We start from the raw sequence: 23,542 nt of genomic DNA on the forward strand, positions 1-23,542 counted from the left end.
AAGGTCCCACAAGCACTGAGATCAGGAAGAGGACAGCTATCAACAGGATTTACTGGCTTGCAAAATCTCCCTGGATTACATCATATATAGACAGGCACATCACAAGTCATACTTAGACTGGCAAAATATTACAACTCTTAAGAGAGTAATAATATTCAAAATAATTCCCGTCATAGAGATGATTTCATATACTGAAGTATTAATTCACTAATGACTAAAATTCCTCTCAAGAGACAATCCTGCTCCCATGAAATCAGAATTTTAAAACATCCAGATTCTGTCAGCACACAGTGTTCAGTTGTGCTGCTATTTCTGTAGACTACCTTTGCCTTAATTCCCCAAAGTCCAGAATTAAGACCTATGTGTGTATAGTTCTCAACCATTGAATGAAAGAATCAGTTTTATTTGGGTGATTCAATACATCTAAAGAAAATAGATTTTGAATATACATTTGAAAGACAGAAATGTTTTCTATTCACATGCAGGTAGCATAATGAGGACATTCACAGTTAGACTGTAATGCCTGGAAGCAGTAAAACAACACAAAACAAAGTGTGGACGACCTGGGTAACAAGTCATAAATGAAGAACGGCAGTAATGAGAAATGCTAAATATTTTCTAATACATATAGGTATCTGTAATGCAGAAGAGAATAAATTATTTCCCACATCCACAGTGGACTGGGCAAGCAATAAGCTTTCAAACGAAATTAGCCAGTGGGTTGGTAGATGATTGTCAGCAGTCACCTCCTTTAAAGGAACAGCAGGTTCCTTTGCTTATTTGGCTGCCTGCCTATCTTAAAATTAAGGAATTCCAGAAATTGAGGGAAGCTTGAGAAAGTTTTGTAGCCTATTCTCTGTTCCATGCTCATCTTCAGGAGGAAACCAGTAATTTCTCGGATCTACATCTCAGAAAAGGCCATAGAGACCAGAAGCTGCAAAGGAATAAAATGAGGATAGCCTCAGCCAAAGATGTCAGATGTTAGCACTGAGCTCCCAGACATCTGCTTTTGGCAGATGCTTAGAAGTCACCATAAGGAGAAGTCAAGGGAGATGTGGAAAACTACTCAGAATGCCTGACAAAATCTGACCTTTATTCTGCTGCCTGCAAACCTGGCAAATACTCATTTCTAGCAGGGACTAAACTGCTTGCACTTTTTGCAAAACTTAGAGTAATAAGCCATCAGATTTTATCAAGAAAGCAGCAGAAGAAACGCCATTAAACAGCATGACACATTTTGCAAGTGTAATTATAATCCAAAAAGTAAAGATACAGGAAAAAATAACACTTACACTTGAAATGTGGTAGAGACTGGATAGTGTTCCTCTTCTTCTATTGTCTAGGTATCAGCAAAAATAAAATTTTATTGCCTCTACTGCAAGTTAGATTCTAGATAGGCTCATATGAAGGTCATATGGTTGAAGGCTGTCATGCAGCCCCAAGAGATTAAATCCAAATGGTACCAGCTGTTCTGTGGATGTGGCTCATCCTAGGTCCTCTAAATAAAGAGGACTATGACTATGTTTCCCATAGTCATTAGAGGGCCAGAGCCCTCTAATTTACTTGAATCAGGAACCCATAGGTTTTGACCCTGGACTTTGACCAAAAGACTTGTGAAGGGACCTCAGCAGAGGATGCTACACCATAACATACTCTGTCCATGTAGACAGAGCAGTGTTTCTCTCAAACTAGAGAAAAAAGCTGCTTCTTGTTTTAATATTTCATACTGCTGTGAACTCTTAATTTCAGTCTTAGGAAAGAAGTTCTATAAAACTGTTGAAACTGCAACATGAATGTTGAAACTATAGCCCACCTAATAGGTGCTATATTTTGATTTAGATTTAATTTTTAATGTTAGTGCAGGTGCATGGTTCTGGCCAGTGCAGCTCTTTTTAAGTCTTGTAACAAAGCTTCTGTTAGGCTCAAGCTGCAGTTTGCTTTAACAAATGAACAGCAGATGTTCTTGATAAAGGAAAGTGGACATGATACATTGTTAAGCTCCTTCTGAGACTCTAAACACAGACAAACCATATCTCAAGAATAGTTTATCCATTTTAAAAGCTTGCTTCTAAAACACAGAACTCGCCTGGCAAGGTTAAACATAAAAATGTTAAATATTTGGAGACTTAGCTATAACTTTGCAAACAAAGCGAAAATCCTCCCTCTTCTGCAGAACAGTCTAGAATCCACAGTTGTGTCATTAAAGCAAAAATGGAATACAGAGTAGGAGCAAACATGCTCACTTCAAAGCATTACCTCCTCTACATACAAGAAAAACCAATGGTCTTTCTGTAAACCTAGGATATGTTTTATTTTTCTACTTTGCCTTCACAAGTGCCAAATGGCATTTGATACTTTATAGTCCAAGCACCAAACACAAGATCCTTCGGCAGACAGCACCCCAAAAATTTTAGTTTTGACACTTGAAAAGTAGTTCTGCATAGTCTGTTCATTCAGTATCACACTATTCAGCCCCTTTTTGCAGATTGCAAAGGTGCTGAACACTCCACATACTACCACAGGTCTTTAGGGGAATCAGTTTTTATGCTGCTCAGCAGGGAAGAATTTATGACCTATCCATGGAAGACATGGTCTGCTAACTGAAAAGCAGACAGCAGCTGCACATAATTTCTTCTTCAATCTTCTACATTTGATCTTTTTTTTCCTTTTTGTAAAATTCAGAGTCAAGAGTTCCCAGAGGTGCACAGAGTATTGGCTTTATGCTCAATCACCAGAGTATAACTGTTTGAAAAAAAGCACTGCTATCCCAGGTACCACAAGCTAAACAAGTCCACTTGTGTTATATGTTTTCTGAAGGAATCAAGTCGAATTTCAGAGTAGCACCAGGTGTCAAGCTGCCTTGAGTTTATCCAAGTTCAAACACCAGTCTCAATTTATGCAGCTCTTAAGAGCATGTTCAAGCCCTATTTATGTCTTTTGGAATTAATCACATGTACAGGTGCTTTTCCTAAATCAGATTTTATTTAATTTAAGGAATAAGTTTAACTGTACTGCTTTAAAGTAGTATTGTTACAGGAGTCTTCATACAACCACAAAATAACCTGAAACATCAGTCAGCTGAAATACAGAACTCTGCCATGATGGATTCTACGCTTTCCTGTACAGAGGACATAAAGGAGCACACTGTATAGTGGAACATGTCTGTGGAGCTGGGATGTCAATCAGCAACTGAATCAGGGGCTGTAAACCTCTGCTACACTAATGGGGGCATTTTCACACAGCTGTTGCTGTCTCAGACTGGCAGAGCTTTTCTGATGCAGCTTTCATAAATCATTCTGCCAGCTGCAACATCTGCCTTTTTACTCTTCCCACCTTGTAGCCAGCTGACCTGTAGCAATTAGGTGTGTGATGAGAGTTTTATGCAAACCACCCAAAGAGTTCACCTGGACATCTTTTTCTGTAAGTACAAGTTTTCTGAATTTAATGTGGGATTATAGGTAGACTGAATATCTGTCCATCTTTAGATAGATCTGTTTAGTATTTCTATTTAGTCATTGTCTGATTTCTCCCATTTTTAAAAAGCCTTCCTCTGGCTGCCAACTCAAAAGCAGATGCCATAAACCTTGGATAAAGTCTAGGAGAAAGCTTAGGCTCTTTCCTCCAATGCTATCCAGATGCTGTCCTGGCACACAAAGATGACAGGGTCTCCATAAAGTGGTAAAATTCTGGCATTTTTTCAAAGTAAGAGTGCACAGGAAACTGAGTTCTGTAGAAACTGAAGATAATTCCAGTCCAAAATAGGTAGTGGTAGCTGTCACTTGGGAAAGTGTAACTTTGACTTCATAGCTGAGGATCTGAGACATGGAGACACTCAGACTTTGCCAAACTCACACTTAAAGGAACTTAGATTTCAATAGTTAATACCATTAGATGAAATAATCTGACCATACTTCTTCCTTGCCAACAAATTTGCTATTGGAGGAATCAATGCAAAGTCTGAAGATGCAGCACAGAGGGGCCACTGCTCTCCTTAGATGAACAATGACTGAATGTGTTTGTATTCAGAAACCAAAGTGCACAGCACTGAGTGAACAGTGAAGAGATCCAGACAGAATAAGTCCAGAGCCTTGGCAATGAAATAAAAACCACACAAAACAGAGTTACAAATATGAGAAGTAAAGCCACCACCACAGGAAAATGTGAGCAACATGATAAGAAATGACTCTGTCAGCTCTCAAAACCTTCAGCACTGCCACACAGAATGGGCCAAAAAGATTCCAAAGGCAAGGGCAAGTACAAGAGCTCTCAACACAATACAAAGATAAACTTTGCAGCCCTCTCTTGAGTGAAACTCTCATCAATTTTAATAAAAGTTTTCCCTGGTTCTAAGTCTCTCCTTAGAGAAGAAAAGGCAAACTGCAAAGACAAAGCTTTCTGCCCATGGTCCCACTTTTAAAAAGTGTTAGATTTTATGAGGTACTGAATAGCTTAAAATCCTAAAAAATTGCTAAGAAATAGCAGGGTAAAGTATCATTTAGGATTGTGCAGTACAAATATGAGGGAGTTAAAAGGGAAAGAACTGTGGCTGTGGAATGGAAATAATGCTCTTGCTAATTTTTCCACATAGCCCAGCAAGTCCCTAAAATTATCTCTCTTTCCCCATCCTTCTCCTAGTTTACCTCTTTGGTGATTCTGAGTCAAGATTTCTATCAAACATTACTAGATGAAGCAGCTGCTTTATGTCAGTAACAGTGATTTCGGGAGCATGTCAGAAGTTTCCTGATAGGACTGGTGTTCATTTCAGAGCAGCAGCAATCTTTGCTACAGGAAACAAGATTTTGAGGAATCAGACCAGAGTTTTGAAAAGCTGTCAGAATAGAAGTGGTTCATTAACTTCCAGTTCAGCAGGACAGCCTGATTTATGGTGTTAGCCACTAATTTTGTTCATAAATGTTATGTGGCAGCACTAGAACAAAAACTGAAACGTAAAACAGTTTAACACAATAAAAATAAATTGTTGGGAAATTTTCTCCCCTCTTCTCATCAAAAAAAGCTGAACTTTTAAGACTTCAAAATTTTTACTTTCAGTTGCCAATCCTTCATTCATCCTTTATCCAGTAATAATTCCGAAAGGTGGATAATGATTGTTTTGACAAAGTAGAAGCAGGAGGAAGCTCCCTGAGCAAGTAAGGATGATATGAACACCAACATTTTGCTCTGTCATTAGCAAAATGTATGTGTGTCCCCACTTAGAAGGAGAACATTTTGCTGTTTTATCTCACAGAACTGATCACAGAATCCAGATGCTTTAAGCCACAGCCTAAGACTGGGATATCATCAGGTCTAAAGACTGCTGATACCACAGGAAAGCAGCACAACTAAACACCATCAATTATTTTCATAACAATCCCTTCATAAATGCAATACCTGGGGTTGGAACTGGCAGTCACTTTTTAAAGAAGACAATTCACCCTGTTTCTTTTCTTTAACAAGAGAATGTTCATCATTTATTGCAATAAAACTTGCAAAAAATGATTTCTCCATTGGATATTATTTCTGGAAGACTGAAAGTTTTTTTGTTTGTTTGTTTGTTTGCATTTTTACTTCCTGGTGTAAAGTTTCTGTCTTAATAGGGCAAGAATTTATCTCATATGTCACTGAACACTAATGGCCCTATGTTCCTGTAGGAGCTATGCCACTGACCAAACGAGCTTCATACTATCCTAGTTTGGGGATGCTGTTTTTAGCATGCTACCAATGATAAGGAATCTCTATAAATTTACATGAGTGCACACTATATGCATGACCTATTATGAAAAATTATGGAGAAAAAACTGCTTTCTTTCTGTGCCCAAAACACACAGCCACTGGAAAATATGTTTGGAGTTACAAAATTTGCAATTAAGGGCAGCAATCCACTTCTGAAGTGTAAGGTGGTAACAAATACTATGTGTTTTAAATGAATATGCCCATACTTTATCAGTTTCCAAGCAGACAAGATTTTATTTCCTGCAATTTAGGAGTCTGGCAATGGCCACAGAAAATGCTGAAACTGGATTTTGTTGCTGGGTTCCTGCACAGTTAACGACTGTCTGCTGATAGTGACAAAGACTGCTGGAAAAGGCTGTGCTCTGGAGAAGCTATAAAAATTCTCCTCAGTTATGTGTTCTGCTTTGTGAGTGCTTCTTGGTAGGGCTGAGAAAGCACTGGGCATGAAGTGTCATTTATTACAAACTTCACTTAAGAGTCATGTGCTTATGAAGAGATACAAAATGCAATGTTGGATCATGAAGATGTGAACACATCAGACAGCCTAAAGGACTGGCACTTTCCATTGCACCATTTATTCCACCAAGTGCAACTTACTGCTGTGCCAGAAATAATTAGGACTTCTGTATAAAATCCTGTGGAAAAACATCAACTGCTCATTAGCAACTGTTGGTGATTCTTTTACCCTGTAATAATCTGTGAAATTGATAAGCTTTCCTAACTTCACATATACCCTTTCAGTAACATCTTAGCAGAGGTAATTCAGGTAGTACAATGCACAAATGGCTGTGTTTAGAATAAAAATAAAAACCATGGACTGAGAAACAGCAGTTTAAAAGAAAAAAACCTCAAACTACTAACTGAAATACTAAGTATAAATTGCTGTGACCATAAATTTCTAGTTCAACAATTCAGGATAAATATTTATAGACATGCTGAGTTTAAGAGAAAGTTTTTGGGCTCACTTCTCCTTTCTAATGCTTTCTCTTAAAACTAAAATTGCTGTGATTTTGGTAAGAGAAACACACATGCATTCAAAAGTAGCTGTTTAGGTTGTGGAAAAAGAGCTTACTCTGCATATGCTTTCAATAGAGCTCCACTTAACTGCAGTTGCTCCATTCCTACTGAGAGGTCTGAACAAATCCAACATCGTGTTTTCCATTAAACCTGTGGGTATGCAATAGTCTCCCAGACAGACAAACCTGTTCATTTGCATATCCCAGCAAACCAGCTTTGAGTCAAGGCTCTGAAGACCCAGTTCTGGCATTGTGAATATGATGCTCTGCATCCAACAGGAGGCACTTAGGTATCTGTGATGTTTGCACCCATTGCACATCTTCATTTTCTCTTCCAAAATCAGAAGTTATTTATCTCCCAAACATTTAGGATAGTGGATGGGAATTGAACTCTGGAAGACAGACATTCTGCTCTGAATCCAGGTATGTATCTCTGTGTTTCTGTGTCATCTTGCCCAAGACAATAAATCTCACCATGCCTTGGTGCCCCACATAAATGTCAAGGAGGTAACAATGATTATTTCCCTTGTTGTTTTGGCTAGAAAGACCATCAGAGAAGGACCCAACTCTACTCTGCCTTTGTATGTGTTAAATACTACAAACAAACACTAGGATTCCAGTTGAATGAGGCGGTTTAAGTGGTACCATGGAATGAGCAGAAATCAATACCATTTGCAATAGTTCTTTAATCTGTACTTCCAAGATTCTATCATAATTTTTCTTCCAGTGCTTTGGCTTTTAGAATAACTTTGTTTTGAAATATTTATATTTGCCTCCCTGCAGAGACAAACTGCTGAGTTATTCTTTTATAAAGGAACACCAGAATTTATATAGACAAAAAAAAAAATCAACCTTAAGTATATTGAACTCTTGTTCCAGAGAGTTCACAGAACAGAAAAAAATCTTTATTCACTGTTTGCCAGTATGGGAGTGTGATATAAATGAGTTACATTTGAAACACAAGTTACACTTCATACTGCCATGTGTGTGCAGGTGCTTTTACAAATCTTTTATAAAACAGTGTGCATTGCATTAATATTCTAAGCTTTGCAAAAGCAATTTAAATAATACATGCACCATAAATAAAGGCTTGCTCGTGTATTATAGGACATACTGAAGGAATGGCAAACTCTCAAGCCACACAGTTATGATTTGACTCTACCATGCAGCTGGAGGAAAATTACCATTCTCATTCAATGTGAGTTGAGAGAGCACAGAGCTGGATGAAGTAAGTTCAATATGCCATTGCCAACAGGCAAATAATCATGAGCAGAATTATTTAATTTGTCAGTCTTTGCCTCTCCCTTTTCTCTGGGCTCCATGTGCAGCTTGTTGTCATCTTTAAATGAAAAGTTGCAGTTGGAATGCAGTAAGACTTTTAATTAGTGTTTTAGTAAGCTCAGCTGTTGCATTTATAATAAACAGTATATTCCACAGAGTAACATTTACCATAGTATTTTTAAAAATATGCAGACAAGCAGGGGAAACTCAGAAAAATATAAAATAACTTATTTTTCCATTTTGCCTCATTCTTCAAATGAATTACAAAGGTTTCCATCTAAGCAATAAAAAAAATTGCAAAGCTGACTTTGAATTTGTACCAGTTTAGGCCACGGCATTTTCAGAAGACAAAGATTGCTTTGTTCTGTTTGACTACAGGTTTACAACAATGCACTTACTTACAGAGAATAAAACTATCTCCACCATCAAAAAGCCTAGAATTTTAATTTTTTAAAACAAAAATATCCAGGTTTTCACTCTGTCTATTCCTAAAACTCCTCTGAAAAAGAAAGGTCTAAGATCTCTAGAATCTCACTGCAACATATTCTTAATGTGGGATGGCTAGCCTAGAGATCAGGTTACTAACTTGTGAGTCAAAAATTATTTAGCTCCTAACCTACAGCCTGCCTGCTTGGTTCCCTAGAAGAATAAAGTCAACATATTTAGGCAGGTTATTCAAAGCCCTTATACTGGACTAGTCACTCCAGGGACAATCAGTCAGTGGAATGCCTTGATTTTCTGGCTCCAACCAGTGCAGAGCTTTGACATGTAACCTCTGACCCCAAATAGGAGCAGCAGTGGCTCCCTCAGCACTAGCCCAACACTTCAACATCACTCCCATTCCAAAGCTTATTTCCTCAACATAAGAGAAGAACACAAGAGATGTGCATTCACATGGGATGCTGAATTATGAACTGGGATGACTTTTGGCTTAAGAATCATGATCAAGGCAGGTTTGTCCCCAGACACTAAACAATGAACTCTGAAAGCTTAGCTAGAAACATGGATGCTGTTTCAGGCCTCTGCTGGATCTCTGCTGGAGATCCAGTAACCTCTAGTGACAAGATAATATCTTACAGACTGAAGGTTAAAAACTGAACTGGAAACCTACAGAGGAACAATCTTGCCTTGCCTACTTTTTCTCCTGACTGTATCCTCCTTTGGGACCCTGACCCTGGTTCATAGTTTGCCATGTCTGGGCACGTCAGAGCCCTGTTAGAGCACATGGCAGTGCCTGCTGGAGCAGAGCCTGAAGGACTGAGGCCAGTGCAGGGCTGTGGCCAGCTGGTGATGGTGCAGGGCTGTGGCCAGCTGGTGATGGTGCAGGGCTGTGGCCAGCTGGTGATGGCACAGCCCGTGCACAGCTCCCCTCGGCTCCTGGCTCACGCTCCTCTGGCGAGCAGCCAGCCCTTGCTGCTCCCTGTCAGACAGACAGGTTTCTCCCCCTCATGAATGGGCTGAATTCACAGCAATGTAATTTTCTGTTCAGCATGCATTTAGATACTGGGGAGTCCAAAATTTACATGGAAAAATATTATTTTGTCTGGTTTTGCCCAGTAGGTTTCCAAACTTCATACTATATCCATGAGTGAACAGAGCCAAGTAACATGTCAAAAGCAGAAATTTTTAGCTTTGGAGTCGAGGTGCTAGAGTGAGCATGGACTGAGCAAAACCACAATGAGTAATGATGTGTTTTGATTATAAACCTTCTCCACATGTTGCCTTCTGCAGATTCTGAATGCATAATGCTTGCTGTCTATTAATGACTACTCTCTTTTCCCACAGGGCCAAAGCAGAATTATATTAAAAAGTGTGACCTGGAGTCGTTTGGTGCAAATTCCAAGGACCCATTTAAAGACAGTCAAAAGCACACTTTGCTATTTTATGTAGGGTTCTCATTTCTACATATGGCACTGAACCATTCCCTGACCTTTCTGGTTTCATCAGCCAGATGCAGGCAAGGAGTTTGATGTTCTTTATGATGGCAGAAAGTAAATATATTACTAGTTAGCCAAATGCACATCTGATCATAAACACTCTGTCCTACCTTCAGGGTGAGCTAGAAGAATAAAATTTAAATCTTTCCAGTTAGAGACATATTTCTGGAAGAAAAAAAAATCAACCAAAATTTTTTTACCTCCCTTTTCATACCTCTCACATCAATATAGGCTATTGCAGCACAAGGAAGTCAGCTACTCTCAGTTCTGTTACAGTTACTAGATCTTTTTTAACTTTCAACTCTAATATGAGTGTGATAAGAGTCAAAGGCACAATTCCCTAAAAAATCAAGTTTAAAACGTCATAATGCTAAGCTGCAGTCATGTTTCATGTACTACTAAGAACGTTTATTTAAATAAGAAAGCACAATGCTACATGAAGAGTTTTACTGCCAGTGGAATCAACCACAACAAAGCCTTCTGCACTGACCCAGAGGAGCAAGGGAGACTAGTCTGGAAAAGATGATGATGTTTTTCAAATTAAAAGCAGAACTGAAGAACTTAATGAGACATTGTTGAAATCTGAGAGATTCATGATTAACCATCATGGGACAGAAAACCCAAGAAGAATTATAATGACTGCTTCTACTCTGACCTACATGGATTCAGTCTCTGGGCATCTCTTTGTTCAGCTATTTAGGATATGCTGATCAGCTGTTTTTCTCTTTGGAAATACATAGATTTGAGCTACTTCTTTTTCAGATACATGTATATTATCGACCCTAAACAGTGGACTTTATGATTAGTCATGGCATTTAGTCCATCCTTATTTTTCTTAAAGACTGAACCTCTTTTACACCACCATATGAATATTTTGTCTCCTTTTCCTCAGCAAACTTGTCAATACATAATTTAGAATTTGGGTTGGTTGGTTGGTTTTTTTTAAATTTCTGTTAAATGACTATAGAAAAATAGCAAGTCCAGAAATCTCTGCTAATGAAGTAAATTTTCTCAAAATCAACCCTAGGGACATCCCTATGGATAAATTATATGGAAACTCTTTTCCTCTTTAGCTGACACAAAGTCATGCTTTCAAACAACACACTACAGTAGTGGGTGGTCACAAAAAAAAATCAAAGTTACTTAAAATAAACTTGTCAGAGTCAACCATTAAAGCAAACTGGGGGCAGGTAGATGCAATGAAATCACACAGGCTTTTACTGTCAGCTTTGTCATGTGATTTTAATTGCTTCCACCTAAAAATACAAAATATTTAGAAACACATTAAAGAAAAAGTAAAGAAATAAAGAAAGTGGTGATCAAAAGCAGCACAAATATGTAGTCTGACTTCAGCTAAAACAACACTGGTTTGGGTAGATATTAAAGAAAATAATACAAGATTCTCTTTAATTCCATATGTACATTAGTTGGAGTGTTTTAAAAAACTTCTATTATTATTACCATCACAGTTATTATAATTTTTTTATATTCCTTGAATTACAGCAGTTCCTACCACAACAATCAAAAATAGGGAGCCAATCTTTCTGGCACTGCATGGAGCTGAACTCCTGTCACCAGCTGGTAGTAGATAAGCAATTAAAGTGGGAAAGGAGACAGAAAGCAAATAGAAAAATACATGTGATAGGATCAAACAGCACATTTCTTCCACAGCTGGGAGGTGGTGGGTTACTGAACACTCGCTCAATTATACAAAATAATAAAACTGACCCTGAGAAAAGACAACTCAGAACAGGGATGTATGTATGTTCACTGTTCCCCACTCATGGCCTCCTTCCTGTGTAGAAATTTTGTCTGGGTGGAATTGAGGATATTCAGCATTGTCTAGGATTTCTGAACATCTGGCAGATTAAAAAAAAAAAACCTCTGCAAAAGGTCTGACCAAACTTCGCTGCCAAATATCCAGAAATATTGGCTGTGGCCTGAGCACATGCACAGATCAGCTGCAGGGGACAGTGTTTTAAGTCCAGCACTAAAGAGCATCATCAGATGCCCTGCACACAGACTACACAAGAAATGCTTAAATACTTCGACCAGGGAAATCCTGAGTATAGTTATGATGGCCACAGTTGACAGGGAGACAGATGTGGAGAGACAGAAGTGGAGCTCATGGGCCTCCACTCCTGACTAAGACCTAGAAATTTCTTGAGCAGCAAACTTGAACACTTACAATTTTTCTAAAGGATGTATCATTTGCAAGGCAAGGAAAATGGGCATCAACACATGGGTGCTTGTGTCAGTTGATGAAAGGAAGTGTGTTTAAATAATTCTGGGTGTAGGTGACACTGTGTGGGGAACTCTTTTTGACTGAATCCCACCTTAACCACTTCCCAGCAGAGCAGCCATTTTCACTTTGGCCTCATGTAAAGCTGACACTGTTTCCATATGCCAATATAGAGTTAGAGAGTAAAAAAACCAAATAAAACAATGCATGCATTGCTCATGAGAACATGTATGTGGTGAGTGAATATGATGGGAGGTCGATTACACCAAGGAAGAAGACACAGCAGTAGAAGATGCAAACAGAAACCAGCATGCCATAAGCTGCTCACAGCCACCCTTTGTGTTTATTTTTGTGTTTGTGGGGTTTTTTTTCTTTTATTTCAGCTGTCTATACCTTGTGCCTAACACAAAATGTCTAAGTAACTTCTCAATGCACCACATTTTTCCCAAGAATGCTCCAGTGATACGTGGAAAGGAAGACCAAATAAAATCCACAGGCAAGTTGAAAACTTTTTCAATTCTTTCCCCTTCAGAACATGCCTCAGTGTTTCGTATCAGGTTTCTGGGAGTATCACAGTATCAGCACAAGTCCTCTCACAGCACTTACTTCCATCAGACAACTGTCTCCCATGAAAACATGGGTCTCTCCTGAATTTCTTCCCTTATAAGGTTCAGAACAGGCATCCCTCCAGAAAGCACAGATCCAAAGCCACTGGCAGCTTCAGTACATTTTGTAACAGCAATATCTCAGGCCAACAGCAAGATGTGCCATGTCATCATCCTCTGCCATTACATGGGCTCCTCTCTGATCCTGTCATCTGAAATCCAGGCATGTGGTGTAATTAAGGCATTTTTCTGGAGAGCCTGCTGACTGAGGATTGGAAATGGCACACACACTGCTGCCTTGAGACCAAATCTAAGGGAAGATACCAAAGGTTTTGCCATGCCTAGCTCGTGCTATGCGTGTAACACATACCGCAGTAAAAAAAAAAATAGGTTAAAATTAGTTTTAACATGAGTGGGTAGTTGAAAGAATTTATAAATGCTGTGGGAGTGTTTAACGCAGTCTTCATTCTTGTAGAGGTTCCCTACTCTTTACCTCTTAAAACACTGCAGAAATGGGTCTCCTCTCTATCCCAGAATAGATGGCAGAATCACTGCTGATCTTCCCACTGCCTCTTGTTTTTACTGCCTGATCCCAATTCATTTCTTCAGGTCTGTTTTTCTAAACAGTACCTGTGCAACCACCAGCAGCAAAAGCAACTGTACATCATTGGACTTAACTGATTCAAACAGATTCAACAGCAGGGTTGTAAAAGAACAACCAGAAAGCACATTAAAAGTGTAGGATTTGACATTGACCTGGCTTGCCTTAAAATTTACCATCCAGCTCCTTACCTGGAGGGTGATGGGAGGGGAAGGGCAGAACAGTCACTACTCAATGGGCACCAAGCTGAACTTAGTACCCCAACACCTACTCAAACCATGAGCTCCATGAGATCTAGCTCCCTGGGATTAGAATACCAGACAGATTTAGTAGTTTGATATCTTGGTTCTGGCAATGGACCATGTATGATGGCCCACATGAAGCAGAAAAACCACCCATACTGCACTGTTGCCAACTGTACAATGCTTTGTCCAAGGAGGAAAGCTCTTGCCTGACCACTAGGCAATGGGTTTGTGGTCTGTAGAACATTTGGCTGTTCCTCCCAAGCAAAGTCATAGCACAAGTATTTTTTTAGGCTCATAAAATTAATGACCATCAACATTATACATGTGCAAATAAGGCAGGTTAAGGGCTTGCTGCAATCAAATGCACAAGTTAACATCCAGTGTTCAATACAATCCAGAAAGAAGTAGCTTAAAACAAAGCCTGGTAACATTTTGTTCTTCTTTTCCAGGAGTGTCTTAAAGGTTCTGACAATGAGCTAAAATGCCTTAACACAGGGCACAAGATTATTGCCTTGAGCTGCTCACCTCACACATGGTGTGCCATTGAAGAACAGCTTATCAACCCAGTCCTAAAAAGTTGTGAACATACAACACAGTTTCACAATTTTCTGGGGTGGTTTGCCTAAAAATCACCTCAGCAATTTATTGATGAACAACTGAGATGTCCATCCAGATCTTTGGGGAGTATCTAGTGAAAGTAACCGTAGCTTTGCCTTACTGTTTCCACTCTGTGCTCCAAGACAAAGTCATACTCATACTCTTGAAAGATAATGATTTAAATTTCTATGCTAAGATGCCACTAGAAAACTGAGATCTGCAGTCAGATATAAATAAACTTCCTGAAATTTTAGTAAGAAAATCAGGGTGGTAGTTGAAGGAACAGGAAAATAATAAAAATAAAATCCCGTTAAAGGAAGCCCCAGTTTCTTTCTACCTCAAATTTCCTACATTTATGGGCTATTTCTCAATTTCTGCACTCTCTTTGATCTTGAATTGCCATTTCACACAACTTATCTAATAATGCTGCTGGAAAGAAAAACAACAAATTTAATTCTGGGGCCCTCTCTTCCTTGTTCACTTAATGAGAATACAGGATCATCACAATATCAGATTTATATCCTGTCTTGGATTCTAAAAATATTTGTTCTTTCTGATAAGATCAATTCCACTGCAAAGAAACTCTTTGAAGAAAAGCTCCTGTCTAGCCATTTAAAAAACTTTTTATTTTTCTTTCGCCTGAGTCTGGTTTAATATTTATACTGCAACAACATATCATAACATCTGTAGCCTAGATAGGTTTTCCAGGATAGAAAAAACTAAGTACATTGAGTAGCTTCTATTACTAAATCCTAATAAATTGTTTTTGTTAAGATTGTCCTTCTGAACCTGTTTTTCTGAACAGGTCAACTGTCCTTCTGAACCTCTGGAATATTAAATGGAGAAGAAGCAACATTGTATTACCCAGCTGAAGATGGAGCCAGATGTTAACAGCTCTGCAGGCTCCTGCAGCTGTTCAGCCACAGCACCTTTCAAAAGGGGCTGCTGTGCTCCCCCTCACTTTGCCCCTGTTACTACAGTAAGAGCACAAACAAAATACTAATGCTGTCACCCCCACTTTAAGTATGGAAAATTAAAGGTTTTGGCTACAGTCATATACTGAACTGCCAGAAGAGATATTTAGATTTTTCATCAAGTAAGTCCAAGCCAGGACTTCAATCAAAGTTTTGTTCCTTCAAGGAAATTAAACTTGACAGTTTAATTAGTATTGAATTTGTGTATTTTTTTCCAAGCTACTAAAAAAACCCCTCAGACTTCACCCTTCCAGTCTTCAAAGTGGCTTTAAAAACAGGATATGCATCCCTGGAAAATTAACACTTTAAAACCAGATATAAAATAAATGTAAAGCAGTGATGGCACTCTAGCTTGTAGGTCATTATATTTTACAATTGTTTCCATTTGACTTAAATAATAAAAATTCTGCAGAGTGCAATAAAAACTGGAAATATCCCACTTGAGCTTTTAATTAGGAAACATGAGAACTATAAAACCAAATCTTAGCACATGCTTCAACTTTGATTTCACTGAATTATTATTGCAGCATAGCCTGGAAGAACCAGTTGGAGTTAGAACAGCCTTGTACACAGGTGTCACATGGAGAAAGTAGAAACACACTGCCATTTTCCTACTGTATTTGCAACAAGGTGAAACAATGACGGGAATAAAAAATAAGACATTTACTTACTCTTACAAAGAGTAAGAACAGAAGTGCTTATGGGGACTGGCCAACATCATACACACAAAGCATTTTTGACTGGTGCCTTAAAATCATCTAAAAGTAAGCAAATTTAAAAAAAATCTTGAAGGTTTGGTAAAACCTGTTCTTTGTTTTAAGCACTTTAGTGAAATTTGCTTTGTATGAAAAATGCCAACTTTTCTTCAAAAAGTCAAATTTAACAATGTGTTCTGAGTCTTGCTTCAGCACTTCAAAATTAATATACTCTAAAACCTGTTTTCCTACACAGTTCCTGTTGAAAAAACCCAGTTCCTGGCCTGGGCTTACATAAACAAATAAGATAAATATCAGATGCCCTCTACCGGCCCTGTGTTTAAGTTAGAGTTTCAGAAGTTAAGAATTTCCCAAATTCCTTCTAGCCCTTGCTTTTTTTACAGTAGGGTTGCAGTTTCCTGCCTGTGTCAGACGAGTCCCACCACTTCAAAGACTGAAAGTGCAGTCAGTTTGATGGTGCAGCTGTCAGCGTGCAATCAGAGCGTGACACGAACCAAAGGAAGCTGAAAGGACGGGGAGGGAAAGCTCACAGCTCCAGGAAAAAGAACTGGGTTAAGGGAGGAGAAAGGAAGATAGCTAGAACAAGGATGAATACATACCAGGATTGACACATGAAAGAAATATGGAATTGTGCCAGGATGCACAGTTCAAGATCTCAGACAAGAGGGGAATGGGGGATACACACCCCACTACACAGCCTTTTAAACCCTTTGAGTTAACAAGTTTTCCTGAACAAATCAGTCTTTACTCTGAAAATGCTCTTTTTTTTTCAAGTTAAGAACACCTATGGCAGGCAGTGCAGACACTGAACTATCACAGCACTCGTTGCAGATTCCTCCCTTGCTGCAGCAGGGTTAGATATGTGCCACGCATGAAGCCTTGTGAATGGGCAGATATTTGGGATGCAGGGATGTGAATGTGCAGTAGGAGAATATGTAGAATTGCAGTAAGGGGACATGCTGACTAGAGACAGCCCTTGAAGCAGTTTCTCACTGATAATAACCTCAGTTCTCTGCATGCTCAACAAGGCTACACTTGGCAATGCTCAGGCTCTGCAACACTCTCCTCTACACAGAAACAGACCTGTAATGCTGCTCCCTCCCCAGGAGGGTAAACACTGGTGTATTATTCTTCAGTAAAGGTCCCATATTGCAGAGGCAACTTCACTACTTTTGCAGCCCCCTAGATAGCTCCAGGAGAGGGCAAAACCCAATGCAGAAGCTCTCCATTGTCTGTTTCTTACCTTCCCCTCAAACCTGGCGGTGGCTCCCAGCTGTACGCGGATATTGCGAGGAGGAAGAGTAAATGCTGGTGCTTCAGCAGGGACAGGCGGGCTGAGTGTCAGGGAGGTTTTGGAGACTCGAGTAGTTGTCACCAGTTTCACATCCCCCATGATGTGGACTGCAAAAGAGAAACAAGTGGTTATATGGGAATTATGATGTTTAATTACCTTTCTGACAGAACCAACTAGGAATCAGACCAGGGACAGGTTCTGTATGTGTGCTGTACTTGTGTACATGGCAGGATCTTCAGCCTAAGGTGGGCAAGGTGTTATTTTCTGGGAGGGGAACTGAGACCCAGGAATGGTGCCTGTGCCCACAGTTGTGGTCAGGGTCACAGTCTTGAAGTGAACTCAGCTTGAACTTTCCAGTCCCAGGCCAGAGCCTTAACCAAGAAGTCATCCTTTACAACTGCACTAAAAGGTAATAACTTATTTCAGGAGGATATTTTCATACCATGACTTTGATTTTCCTGGCCTGGAATACAACAAAATCAGTAAGCCTCAAAAGTGAGCCAGTGTTAAACAAGTACTTATGAAATAAAGAGACCTCTGTTTGCACTGGATTTTAGTTGCAAGCGGGAATGTGGAAAATCTGATTTTTCATACCAAGCTTTCAAGATCTTAAGAAATATCTGGATATCTCCCTGCAAAGTACTGCTAGTACAGAACAAATGCTTTTGCAGAAATTCAAAGTCTTTACTGCAAATCCTTCTTACAGCACATAAACTAGTAAAATAGCATGGAAACCAAATTTCATAATGCTACAAGAATGGCATTTTAGAGAACTATTTACAGTTATCTGCTTCAGAAGAAATTCTTCTGCTGAACAGTTCATATTTCCCAAGAAAAAGCAAAAATTACTGTATTTTTTAAAAGTAAAATTTCATGGCTTTCAGGAAAAAAAATAGTAGCTGACCCTAGTACTAATTCCTTGAATTTTCTATGTAAATTAGAAGACAACTGTAAAATGTGAATTTAATAGACAAGTTTAACAAAGAAAAAAACTGAGAAATTACTCAACCCACTAATAAGTCATGTTAAACCAATGAAAATACTGGACTTCTGATCTTAATCCTCTGTCATACATACCAATCTGTGATGGACTATGTATCTATTAATCTGATTCTGACAAAAGTTGCAATTAACAATACTTGACTAAACAGCAAAACTTCAATTTGAACAAGAGAAAAATCAATTAAATTAGGGCCACATTATTTTTGACTGTATGAAGCATACTCTTCCTAGAACAGGCTGCAGTTATCTACAGAGCAGGGGAACAGAAAACTCATTCATTTCCAAACAGGACTTACACTTCAATGCCGCATGTATGCACCTGGAAACCCAGTCTGAGAATTGTTTTCCACAGAACATACCTGACATGTTTCATCAACAAACAGAAACGCCTTCTCTAAGTTTATACAAAACAGTTTAAGAGGGCAGCTCTTCTCACAGAAGATATTAGTCTAAAAGTATTTCATTTGAGTTTTTTCTCCCTCACAGCCAACTGAGAGAAAGAGGCAGTTCCAGAAAGTGTTTTGGTCTAAGGTGTGGAGCCACAGAGCTTTGTGCTTCACTGCATACACCTGTCAGGAACCACAGTTTAGAAAGCAAATCATTTGAGATATTGGATAAATTATGTACGCAGGTTTTCAAATAATGCTTGGAATCTCCTTCCTCATTCATAAGAACACAGATTCTGTGGACTTCAGATTTCTTCTGGCATAGTGCTCTGTTAGCATTTCTGTATATTGACAACAAAACCCCCACAAAATCCTCTAGTGTTTCCAGCATTTGAATTGTTGAGGTCAACACAGAAATGGGATAAAGATTATTTCCTAACCATGATGTAGAGCTTCAAACTGAGAAATTCTGCCTTCATTTCCAGAAGTTAAACTTGCAGTAAATGTCTGTATTGACACATAGTCACTTGAGAGCCCAGCATAAGCCTCCCTTTCCAGTATAAGCATCTTTTTAAAACACACACAGGAAAACAAAATAAAAATCTTTGTACTTTAAAGAATTATGTGAAATCACTATATCATCTAAATAAGAAAGAAAGTGATTGCATTTCCAAAGACACAAGATGAAATCAAAGCCTTGCTTCTAACAAATGTACTTAGTACCTGAAGGGACAAACAGTGAAAGTCTCTCACAGCTACAGTCACTGCAATAAACAACAATTTCCCTGAAAAAGAGGAAGAATGACTTGTTCAACTAATTGTTCTTTCATTAATGACAAGGCTCCAAATTCAGTTCTCCATTCAGCTAAAACCACAATTTACGCCAGTGGACTTTCAATCAACTACATTGCTGTAAACTGCTGCAGACTGAGTCCGTATCTGCCAGCACATTTCTAAAATTTATTTTGCCTTTCAGATGAATACCAAACTTTTTAAGTAATCAATCTTCACACATGTCTTTCTCCCCTTCTAATATGCACCTTTCCACAGCGTACTAATGCCAGTATTTGCAATGTCTCCACTACTAAAAACCTGCAATAAAATTTTCAGATCACTAGTAGTGACAATAATGTGCTAGGTATAATGTAGATGGTATGAAAATATTTTATTGTCAGGAGGCACTAGAATGCAACACAATCTAAGCTGCAGTGAAGCTGCAATACAAACCATAAGAGGCCAGTAACAAAACATCTCTTACCCCACACATCTGTACTGACTTTGCAGAGTGTTTACATGACAAAACAGCATCAGAGAAAGCATATGTCACCTAAATGTTGCTTCAAAAATTATGTTGTAAGGGAAGTAAAACTGAAAACAAAGCTAAACCCAACAGCCAACACCCAGAATCCAATTCAAACGATGTTCACACATGCAAAGAGCACTCCACTTTGGTCAGTGCCACTGCAATGGCTGAAAAGAGCTAGAGGGGAAATTACAGGTACTACAGCTGCTCACAGGACCCCTGCAGGGACAAAATGCTCAAGTTTCTGTACTCAGGTACAATGCACTGCTGTCACTGTCACAGGGTGACTGTGGCATGGAAATGGATATGGTACCAAGTACCTGAAACAGCCACTCGCACGTGGCTGGAAAATACACAACACTCAACTTCCACTCATCCTCCAAGCATCACTGGGCTCAGGTATGCACTGGACAAACAATACTGTGGATAAAGTCCAACTCCAACCTCTACACAAAATGAAATGAAAGGAACAAAGAAAGAAGAAAGAAAGAAACAGTGTAGAAGGAAGTAAAAAGAAAGAAAAAAAAGAAACCCTGAACAATTAAGCCACTGCTGCTGGTCAAGTTACACTTGTATTGCATGTTGGTAAGGACAAAAACTATGGACAAATTGTTGTGTAGTATAGTGAGACTGTAAGAATAAAGACATAGCTAGTCTTTTTCATAAGAACATCTTGCAAAGATTTAAGCTTTTTCTAAATAAAGTGTCTAAAAAGGATTGAATTTACAAATTAAATACTAGCTCAAATCAGCACAAGCAGTTTTCTAGCAACATAAGCCTCTAATTATCCACATTTAGCAGTCTGACTTTAATTAACTATGGATGCTTCTAGTAAATAATTAGGAAGTATCCTTTTACAGCTTAGAGGATGTTTAACAATTCTGTTCCTAAACAAATAACTAATTCCATGTTGTACAGTCTGGTGTTACTAGGGAACTACCATGTCCAAATATTTTAAAGAAATAATGTTCCAGAGAACAAATCTTGTTCAAGTTCACAATTTGACAGACAGGAGAAAGCACGCACTTAAAAGCCATGAACATGTGTCTGATATTTTTTTTCTTTTATTTAAGCAACTCTATAGAATATGAATATGCCTAAAATACTTAGGTGTTTCTTGCTTGCTCCAGCTTGCTCCTGAATCAGATTTTAAGGATGCTACATCAACTCCTAACAATTGCTCTCACATGCTGTGCACACCTAGACTATAGTCTTTAAACAAAACCAACTGTAACTGAAGTTGCAATGCAAACATTGTGGTATTAAAACATAGAAGAAAACCATCATGCAAATGCTGGTCTGTAGAGTAGTGATGTGGTTAGATAGCATTTCTAATCTGGATTTTTTTTTTTATTCTTAATCCTCTCTAAAAAGCACATAAATCCTTACAAATTCTCACAGTGTGCCCTCTAATCTTTCTAATGCCAAAGCAGACTAATGGGTTTCAAGCATTTTCTGCTGGGAACAAATCTCTGTCACTCAATACTCTACTCCCAAAAATAAACCCAAAAAAGCAAACACTAAGAAATCCATCTAATAGATTTTTTCCTCCTCCACTTATTTTATAAAAGTAAATACTTACCATCAGCTTCCTACATAACCATTTAATTATACCAATTTCCTTTCACCAAGTCCTTCTTCCGAGGCAGGAGTAAAATGAGCTGCAGAGAGTGCCTGTGTGTGTGTGTATGAGAGAGCGAGCTCAGGCAAGTGAGAGGAAACCAGAGCTGCCAGCGGAAAAACCTTTATTTGACTTACTGATATTGCAACTCTACACTGAGCAGCACATTTTCACTTGGTCCAGCTATTCTGTTCTGTTAGTCAGACTGGATTCAATAACCCCTCAACCATCTCGGAAATCTGGATACAACCTTTTGAGTGCTTTAAAAACGCGAGCTAAAGGACAGACAGCCCTGGGGTTGGAGCATGTGTCTGCTGTTTGGGAGTCCTGCTTGAATTCCCTGCTCCATAATGGGCTGCCTGCATGACCTCAGGCGAGTCACTAAGCCTCTCTTTTGCCATGGCTCACCATTTGTAAAGTGGGGATTATTGTACTTCCTTACCACAAAGAAGTGCTGTGAGGATAACTATATTAAAGGGTGGGAGCCAGGCTACAGTAAAGGACCACGTAAATAGAACAACTAGCAAAAGGCACAAAATTACCATAAACTTACAGGAAGCTGGATCTCATTATACCTTTCCTTTTTTTAAATCAGTTGGGGGTGTTTTTTTTAAAGCACATATTTTAAAACACTGGGTACAGTTTATTCCCTTACACAGATCACTGAACTCAGACTTTTGCCAGGGATTAAATGCTATCTATTATGCTTTAAAATCTTCAGTATTTAAATTAAGGGGTTTTTTCTATTCTAAACCTGCTTGCTTTTCCCCTTCTCACACAGTTTATTTCCTTTCTGACAGATTCTTTTTTACCAAAGGACTAACATGCACAAGGACTGACATGTGGTTGCCATATTTCTGCACAAATCTATAACTTAACATGTTCTCCCCTGAACTGCAGACATGAATTTTTGCATTCATATGACTTGTGCCTATCTTTTCAGTCTTGCCCTACAAGACCACACAAGGAAGTATCCTGCCTTCTGTCAGCTACTGATACTCAAGAAAGAGCATGTAGGAAGAACAATAAACCATAAAGGATCAGCAAAGGTTATAAATTCGTGTGTCATTTTAGCAGAGGGGCAGAGGCTGGAAGCTGGGATAAGAAGCAGGGGAGTTGGAATGCCACCAGTCATGGCCATGCTGTTCTGGGCAGCTTCTCCTTCAGACACAGGAAACTGTAACAGGAACTGGGCTCTATAGGAACAGGATTATGATGCTACAAGTAGGACTAATTTGAACTGAAAACAATGCAAGTGAAAGAAGTATTTTTCTTTCTTGAGGAGATAATAGGATACTGCCCACAAATCATTCTTTTTGGGATGTTCAGATCTTGTGCCTGTGCTCTGCTATTTGTAGGTCTTTCTAAGTGTTGTGGTCAAGCAGAACCTGAATGTGTCCTCACACTATAGGAGTAAGAGAGATTTCCCATCAGTTCTGACTTGACTAAGGGGTCTTCCTCTGTTGCCTCATCAATATGTTGCTTGTTCTCTACAAACCTGGTTTTTAGAAAAGTCAGTTTGTCAAAAAAAAAGAAAAAAAAATAGGAATTTTCAACCCAGACTCCTAAATGTCCTAACTTTTCCCCAGTAAAATTTGATACTACTGTTAGACATCACAGTAGGAACAGGATGAGATGCCAAATCTTCATGCACAACTCCATGATCCAAAAGTTTTGCAAACTAAAGTTTTGGCAAATGTGTGTAAAATCCTTGAGTATGTTCCCACAATATGCTTTTGCATAACTGACCCACACAAAATGGGAATTACAGATCTAGTGGGAATTTGTGCTAAAGCTTAGACTCAGTAAAGTGACAGCAAAAATATTCCAAACTAAGTCACAATTTGATTTGTGACAATCACTTCATAGATTTTCCCAGAAGCAAGTTCTTCAAACCCCATAATTTCAGTGCCTTGAATTTCACATTCAGCACATCAGCCATGAGGCTTTGCATCAGCATAAATCTTGTCCATACACAGAAAAAGGAAAGAA

The 23,542-nt window shown here is 38.8% G+C and overlaps 1 protein-coding gene across 5 annotated transcripts in view; it reads right to left on the minus strand.

The window, feature by feature from the left end:
• MYLK (myosin light chain kinase) overlaps positions 1-23,542 on the minus strand; it is a 195,011-nt gene that overhangs the window by 122,172 nt on the left and 49,297 nt on the right. For all 5 annotated transcript variants that reach the window (XM_071435291.1, XM_071435295.1, XM_071435293.1 and 2 more), the window contains one exon: positions 17,188-17,345. In XM_071435291.1, the coding sequence (XP_071291392.1) occupies positions 17,188-17,345 (158 nt within the window). The remainder of the gene's footprint in view (positions 1-17,187; positions 17,346-23,542) is intronic.

Source organism: Agelaius tricolor, unplaced genomic scaffold, assembly GCF_023055355.1.
Source record: "Agelaius tricolor isolate 1412-34295 unplaced genomic scaffold, bAgeTri1.0.p SCAF_10, whole genome shotgun sequence".
NCBI lineage: Eukaryota > Metazoa > Chordata > Aves > Passeriformes > Icteridae > Agelaius > Agelaius tricolor.